Below are 8,511 nucleotides of genomic sequence, written 5' to 3' on the forward strand. Positions count from 1 at the left end.
CTGAGGTGATGAGGTTGTGGATGGTTGGGAGATGATGGTTTGGTGGTCGGGGGTGGGGTCATGATCAAGGGGGCGGTAGGAGGAGGTGTCGGAGAGTTGGCGTCCGGCCTCGGCGATGTAGAGGTCAGTGCGCCATACTACAAATGCGCCTCCCTTGTCCGCGGGTTTTATGGTGAGGTTGGGATTGGAGCGGAGGGCTGCACGTTCTGCGGGGGAGAGGTTGGAGTGGGTGAGAGGGGTGGAGAGGTTGAGGCGATTGATGTCACGACAGCAGTTGGAGATGAAGAGGTCAAGGGAGGGTAGGAGGCCTTGGGGTGGTGTCCAGGGGGAGGGGGTGTGTTGGAGGCGGGAGAAGGGGTCAGTAGAGGGAGGGTTAGGCTCACGGTTGAAGAAGTAAGCGTGGAGGCGGAGGCGGCGGAAAAACTGCTCAATGTCCAAACGTGAGCGGTATTCGTTGATGTGTGGGTGGAGGGGGACAAAGGTGAGCCCTTTACTGAGGACTGATCGTTCGTCATCAGTAAGGGGGAGGTCTGGGGGGATGGTGAAGACTCGGCAGGGCTGGGTGTTGCTGTCTCCTCCGGAGCTGCTGGCTGTGGAGGCAATGGGCGGAGCGACGTCGGCGTCAGCTCTGGGCGGAGTTACGTCAGCGTCGGCTGTGGGCGGAGTTGTGTCGGCATTGGCGGTGGGCAGAGCGGGGTAGGCGGCGGCAGCAGCGGTGATGGTAGTTGCGTCCTCAGTGTCTGTGGTGTTGGCCTCGGAAATGGAGGCGGTGGTATCAGCAGCGGTGTCGATAGCGTTCGCTGTCCCGGAAATGGTGTACCTGGCGGTGGAGGATGTGACGTCGTCCGTGGTTGCTCCGACAGTGGCCTCATGGCCAATGGCGGCGGGCACATTGTGGGGAAGGTCCTGGGTAGGGTTGGGGATTTGGGAGGTGGAGGAAGCCCGTTTTGGGTGGTAGGCACCAGTAAGTTTACTGTACTTACGGTTTTTAGTGTCCAATAAAGCTGAGTAGAATTGTGAGTTCAGGTTGTGGATCCTACGAAGAATAAAAAACAGGAGAGCTCCTTTGCAGGTCTGGGAGAGGGAGGCTCTGAGCTGGGGTAGCCTTGATTGTAGTGCCCGGAGATGCCGGCGCATTGCTGCGAGTGTGTGTTTCAGGAGTCGCAGGAAGAAATGCTTCTGAAGGGTCTCAATGTTCTGAATGTAGACATTGTCATGGTTGGGGCCAAACTGGGAAGGCCTGAATGTGGACTGTAGTCCATTGGGGATGATCTGGTTCCATAGGCAGGTACTAAGAAAGGTGATGTGGCTGTAGTACCTGGTTTGCTTCAGGACGTGGTTGAGTAGTTTCAAGGCCGAAGGGATTACGAGAGAGTTGCAGTGGGAGAGAGATCCACTGAGGTTTTTCTGGAGGGAGGAGGGTAACTACTTCAGTGTAGGCATCCTTAGAAGAGGCTTCGCAGTGGAGTTAAAATTGTTACAGAGATAGTAGGAACTGCAGATGCTGGAGAATCTGAGATAACAAGGTGTAGAGCTGGATGAACACAGCAGGCCAAGCAGCATCGGAGGAGCAGGAAGGCTGACGTTTCCAGCCTAGACCCTTCTTCAGAAATGGGGTAGGGGAAGGGGGTTCTGAAATAAATCGGGAGAGATGGGGAGGCGGATAGAAGATGGATAGAGGAGAAGATAGGTGGAGAGGAGACAGACAGGTCAAAGAGGCGGGGATGGAGCCTGTAAAGGTGAGTGTAGGTGGGGAGGTAGGGAGGGGATAGGTCAGTCCAGGGAGGACGGACAGGTCAAGGGGGCAGGATGAGGCTAGTAGGTAGGAGATGGGGGTGGGGCTTGAGGTGGGAGGAGGGGATAGGTGGGAGGAAGGATAGGTTAGGGAGGCGGGGACGAGCTGGGCTGGTTTTGGGATGCGGTAGGGGGAGGGGAGATTTTGAAGCTTGTGAAGTCCACATTGATACCATTGGGCTGCAGGGTTCCCAAGCGAAATATGAGTTGCTCTTCCTGCAACCTTCGGGTAGCATCGTTGTGGCACTGCAGGAGGCCCCGGATGGACATGTCGTCTGTGGAATGGGAGGGGGAGTTGAAATGGTTCACGACTGGGAGGTGCAGTTGTTTAGTGCGAACCGAGCGTAGGTGTTCTGCAAAGCGGTCCCCAAGCCTCTGCTTGGTTTCCCCGATGTAGAGGAGGCCACACCGGGTACAGCGGATGCAGTATACCACATTGGCAGATGTGCAGGTGAACATCTGCTTGATGTGGAAAGTCTTCTTGGGGCCTGGGATGGGGGTGAGGGAGGAGGTATGGGGGCAGGTGTAGCACTTCCTGCGGTTGCAGGGAAAAGTGCCGGGTGAGGTGGGGCTGGAGGGGAGTGTGGAGCGGACAAGGGAGTCATGGAGAGAGTGGTCCCTCCGGAAAGCAGATAAGGGTGTGGCCAAGACCTCATTGAATGGTGGAGTAGACTCGAATGGCCTACTTCTGCTCCTATATTTTACGGTTTTAACTTTCATTGGTGTGTTTAGTCTGTATCAGGGACAAAAGGCTAAAACTTTACAGAGTTCAATACATTTGACAAGTCGCTCAGTAACATTAGTCTTGTTCAAAATCCAGACTTGAGATTCAAGTCAACTGAATGAAAAATAAAAGATAAATCAGGAAAGGTGAAAATCTGAAAGACAATGAGAAAATGCTGGGCATACACAGCCATTCTGTCAAGATTTGAAATACAAAGTAACAAAAGTTAATAGTTTCCATCTGAAGTAGTAACGTGATTTGTATTCAAGCATTTTAGTTTTAATTTTCATTTAACTCCCACAATCACTGCCAAATTTTGATTTCATGGAAAAACTGATGTCTATGTAAGAACAACATTTTGTTCCAGAAATATGAAAAGGCACTGAATAAAATATTAAAACAAAACACTGCCTACACAAAATATGTTGACAATGGATGCAGAGGTGAGTGATCTAAAGTTTTTGAATCCCATACCTTCTAGACCACGAGCACACACTGCTCAATCCTTTACACTGCTGAGCATTTAAAAGGTTGTCCCCACTGACATATAAGGTCAGATGATGTAGAATCTGTGTGGGTAGAATTGAGGAACCGCAAAGGTAAAAAACACCCTAATGGGAGTTATGTATAGGCCTCCAAATAATAGTCAGGATTTGGGGCACAAGACACAGCAGAAAGTTACAGTGATCATGGGGATTTCAATATGCAGGTTGGTAGTGGATCACAAGAAAAGGAGTTTGTGGAATATCTAAGAGATGGCTTTTTGAAGCAGCTTGTAGTGGAGCTCACAAGGGAACAGGCAAGATGTGTAATGAGGCAGACTTGATAAGGGAGCTTCAGGTGATGGAATCCTTACGAGGCAATTTGAAAGGGAGAAGCTGGGATCAGATGTAATGGTGTTACAGTTGAAAAAAGGCAATTACAGAGGTATGAGGGAGGGGCTGGCCAGAATTGACTGGGAGAGGAACCTAGCAGGAAAGACAGTGGAACAGCAATGGCAGGAGTTACTGGGAGTAATTCGGGAGACACAACAAAACTTCATCCCTAGTGAAAAAAAGCATACTAAAGGGAAGCTGAGGCAACCATGGCTGGCATAAAAGCAAAAGAGAAAGCATACAATGTGGTGAAGGGCAGTGGGAAGCCAGAGAATTGGGAAGCTTACAAAGACCAACAGAGGGCAACAAAGAAAGAAATAAGGAGGGGGTAGATTAAATATGAGGGTAAGCTAGCCAGTAATGTAAAGGAGGACTGTAAGACTTTCTTAAGATATATAAAGGGCAGAAGAGAGGAAAAAGTGGACTTCGGGCTGCTGGAAAATAACACTAGAGAAGTAGTAATGGGGAACAAAGAAATGGCAGAGGAACTGAATAAGTACTTTGTGTCAGTCATTATGGTGGAAGACACAAGGAATATCCTAAAAATTCAAGAGAGTCAGGGGGCAGAGGTGATTATATTGGCCATCACTGAGGAAAAGGTGAGCACGATGGCACAGTGGTTAGCACTGCTGCCTCACAACGCCAGGGGCTCAGGTTCAATTCCACCCTTGTGTGACTGTCTGTGTGGAGTTTGCACATTCTCCCCGTGTCTGCGTGGATTTCCTCTGGGTTCTCCGGCTTCCTCCCACAGTCCAAAGATGTGCAGGCTGGGTGGATTGACCATGCTAAATTGCCCGTAGTGATCAGGGATGTGCAAATTAGGTGGGTTATAGGGGGATGGGTTTGGGTGGGTGCTCTGAGGGTTGGTGTGGATGTGCTGGGCCTGCTTCTACACTGTAGGGATTCTATGATCTAAGTTGCTAGAAAAACTGAAATGTCTGAAGTGGATAAATAACCTGGACCAGATGGATTATACCCCAGAGTTCTGAAGGAGATAACTGAAGAGATAATGGAGGCGTTAGTGGTGAACTTTGAGGAATGACTGGATTCAGGGAGGGTCCCAGAGGATTGGAAAATCATTAATGTAAACCCCTGGTTTAAGAAGGAAATAAGGCAAAAGACGGGAAATTACAGGCCAATTAGCCTAACCTTGGTTATGGTAAGATTTTGGAGTCCCATTGTGAAGGATGAGATTTCTGAAAACTTGGGAAGTGCATGGTAAAATAGGGCAAAGTCAGCATGGTTTCATCAAGGGGAGGTCATGCCTGACAAACCTGTTAGAATTCTTTGAGGAAGTAATGGGCAGGTTAGACCAAGGAGAGCCAATGGATGTTATCTACTTGGACTTCCCCAGAAGGCCTTTCACATGGTCCCATACAGGAGTAAGATAAGGGCCCATGGTGTTAGAGGCAAGGTGCTAGTATGGATAGAAGATTGGCTGTCTGGCAGAAAGCAGAGAGTGAGGATAAAAGGGTCTTTCTCAGGATGGCAGCTGGTGACAAGTGGCATTCAGTGTTGGGACCACAACTTTTCACTTTATATATTAATTATCTAGATGAAGAAACAGAGGGCATTCTGGCGAGGTTTGGAGATGATACAATGATAGGCGGAGGGACAGGTAGTATTGAGGAGGTGGGGAGGTTAGGACAGTGGGCAAAAAGTGGCAGATGGAATAAAATGTGGGAAAATGTGAGGTCATGCACTTTGGTAGGAAGATTAGATGCATTGACTATTTTCTAAATGGGAGAGAATTCAGAAATCTGAAGTGCAAAGGGACTTGGGAGTTCCAGTCCAGGATTCTCTTCAAGTAATCTTGCAGGTTGAGTTGGTAGCTAGGAAGACAAATACAATGTTGGCATTTATTTCAAGAGGACTAGAATATGAAAGCAGGGGTATACTTCTGAGGCTTTATGAAGCTCTGGTCAGACCACATTTAGAGTATTGTGAGCAATTTTGGGCCCCATACCTCAGGAAAGATGTACTGGCCCTGGAGTGGGCCCAGAGGAGGTTCATGAGAATGATCCCAGGAATGAATGGCTTAACATATGAGGAATGTTTGAGGACTCTGTGTCTATACTTGATGGAATTTAGAAGGATGAGGGGCAGATCTAATTATAATTTACAGACTGCTGAATGGCCTGGACAGAGTGGACGTTTGGAAGATATTTCTATTGCAGGAGTAAGTAGGACCCAAGGACACAGCTTTAGAGCAAAGGGAAGACCCCTTAGAACAGAGATTAGGAGAAATGTCTTCAGCCAGAGAGTGGAGAATCAATGGAATTTGTTACCACAGAAGGCTGTGGAGGCCAGGTCATTGAACATATTTAGGACAGAGAGAGATAGGTTCTTGATTGTCAAAGGGATCAAAGGTTATCGGGAGAATGCAGGAGAATGGGATTGAGAAATTTATCAACCATGATTGAATAACCGAGCAGACTTGATGAGCTGAATGGCCTAATTTCTGCTTCTATGTCTTATGGTCTTATGAAATAAATTCAGTTGCACTCAAACTTGCATTACTATGAACTATATCAGCTTCCAGGATACATAATAATGTTACAGCTTTTATTGCTAGAATTCAAAAGGCCAAATGAACAGTAAGTGATTTTTTTGTTGTCCAATTTCTCTTGAATAACTGAATAATCCTGTGGTATTATTTAATTAACCTAAAGATTAGACAAGTCAAGCATGTAAAAATATAAATATAAGAGATATGGTTTGTATCCTAGTCTCATTCCCCTCACACAGCCACATTGCTCAAAGTTCTAATGTTCTCTCTGATCTCTGAGGGCTGCTGATGTGATAAGTAAACAGGACAAAGCAGGGGTGATAGGATGGACTTGAATGACATTAGCAGGTTAAGCTGATTAGAACAGAATCAAACTGGTTCCCAAACAGAGAGGACATCAGGAAGCCATGAACCAACCAAAATATTATCTTTCTGTTTCTGGTCCAGCTCATGTGTTTTAATCTACTTTCCTGGAGCTTCCCATGGACCCAGTGGTGGAGCTTTTTTTTTAATGATAATTCTAAAAATGATAATAAAGAGGTTGTGATAAATGATGAACTTGTGAGTGGAAAGTGACAAGATTGGACCTTGGAATGCATGGGTGAGAAGTTAAAGGGAAAGGTGAGGGAATTAGGGTATTTGTTTTTTCCAAGTCTTGTAACAATAAGAGCAGGAAATGTGACAAATCTGGATTTTGAGTGAAAAGGTGGGGCGTCTGAAGTGAGGGATCAAACTGTGGAATAACAACAGAGACATCTTAAAGAAAACCATCAGAAATAAAAAAAAGTTTAATGACAGAATGAGAAATTGGGGACCAGGAGTGAGAACAATCGGTGATGAGTTAACAATACAATTTCTACAATAGCTCAAAAACAGCAGTTATAAAACCTCTGGCTATATAAGAACAGGAGGATCTTATACAGAGCTTCCAACCTTCTACAATTCACAAGGTCATGACTGAACATGATACAGACAGTGCGGGAGTGTCTGAACAAATGATCAACAGCATTTACTCATTTCTTTAAACTCGCTGTTGCTTAACTGATATTGTTTTATCTTGTCCCTCCACTTGAGTTTTCAACTAACTATTTCCATTTTTATCTATTCACTGTTCCTCATTCCTGCTCATTGAAAGGGCACATTACTTCAAACTAACGACATCACTCTCGTCTGACATGTGGTAATATAACGCTGTTTGTTTCAATATGCATCAACGTGTGTTATTATCCAGATTTGAACCCACACACAAAAAGCACAGACAAATTCACACAAGGGAAAGCTTCTTACAGTTCACAATTCAGTTGCAAACATATCATTCAGTACAGTAATGCAATGCTCGGACTTTGGTTCTTAGTCTATTTCGAGCTACTTGATTTTAGCTGGATGTCGCTAAAGTCAATAGCACCAGTGTCAGGGCTGCAAAATGCATCAACAAAATCAGCTGTTGCTAATAAGAGATTGGAAATGAACGTTATTTAAAGGAGTGGAAGTGGGAATCGATGGAATGGCAATGCACACAGTGATAAAATCGGTGGTAGTACCCGCTGACTAGCCTCTGTCACAGAATGAGGACATAGATGAGAAAAATAATTGTTTCAGAGAGAGGGAATTCCTTTCTCCAGAAATATTACTGACCTGCTGAGAGTTTCAAGCATGGTCTGTTTTTAAATTCAATACAACAATATCGCTCAACAATACGGTAGAATTCACATTTCACAATGAAAAAGCGGAGCCGATTGGCCTAAAATGTATTTTTTAACATTGTGAAATAGACAACAAGCAAACGGAATGCAGCCGATTAATATTCGATCTAAATTCTGATGAAACGCAAAACTAAAACAAAAATTCTTCGTGTTATGATCTGAACAATATCCAGGATTCGCGGGCGGAGTTGACTTCTCAATGCCCTTAAGAGATTGTATGTATTTTCTGAAACACGTTCCCCTACAGCGATATTTACGAACTAACTCTGTGATGCCAGTTAAGCCGAACAATGACGGTCCATTATCTGTGCACGCTCTGCAAACGCCTCACGCAAAAAAAGGCTCAGCTAGTTTCAGAACCCTGGAGAGCTCCAAGCTCAGGAGCGAGAAACTGGGCGTTGTCTCTGATAAATTCAGCCGCTAATTCCAAAGCAACACCACGGCTAACATCACAACTGAGCACGGTACACTTCATACTGCACATACAAAACCTCGCTTTATATCTTTTCCTGGTTGTTGAAAGCTGTAATTGCAACCGATTTAATCCCAGTAATGGGGCCCTCTGTCACTCACTCCATGACGCCTTAATTTCACCAATGGATGTAGCACCGATTAAAACCTACCTGAAACAGATCTTCTTAACACCAAATCCATGTTCGAAGCTCACATCAAAAGGTTCCAAACCAACTGACTGCTCTTAGCTCGCAAACGGGCAGGGCAGTCCCGGAAAAAAAGTTTAGAGCTTATTTAAAGTATTCTCAGAGGTATTCTCTGGTCCGAACCATTCAGCCCGTGCATTAGATATGGAGAGATTATTAATGGTCATTAGCGACAGACCATTCCGCCCTGTCATTAATGATTCATTAAAGAACTGTATACATCTGGCAACTTGTGTGCACTTTCGTA

General features: G+C 45.6%; 1 protein-coding gene across 1 annotated transcript in view; it reads right to left on the bottom strand.

Moving 5' to 3' along the window:
• The window catches only part of LOC109916436 (fibroblast growth factor 13-like), a 219,463-nt gene extending 211,187 nt beyond the window's left edge, over positions 1–8,276 (bottom strand). Inside the window, exon 1 of the mRNA XM_048605132.1 lies at positions 8,229–8,276. Within this exon, the coding sequence (XP_048461089.1) occupies positions 8,229–8,259 (31 nt within the window). The 5' untranslated portion in view covers positions 8,260–8,276. The remainder of the gene's footprint in view (positions 1–8,228) is intronic.
• Positions 8,277–8,511: the final 235 nt, after the last annotated feature.

This window comes from Rhincodon typus, chromosome 14 (assembly GCF_021869965.1).
Source record: "Rhincodon typus isolate 14 chromosome 14, sRhiTyp1.1, whole genome shotgun sequence".
Classification (NCBI taxonomy): Eukaryota; Metazoa; Chordata; class Chondrichthyes; order Orectolobiformes; family Rhincodontidae; genus Rhincodon; species Rhincodon typus.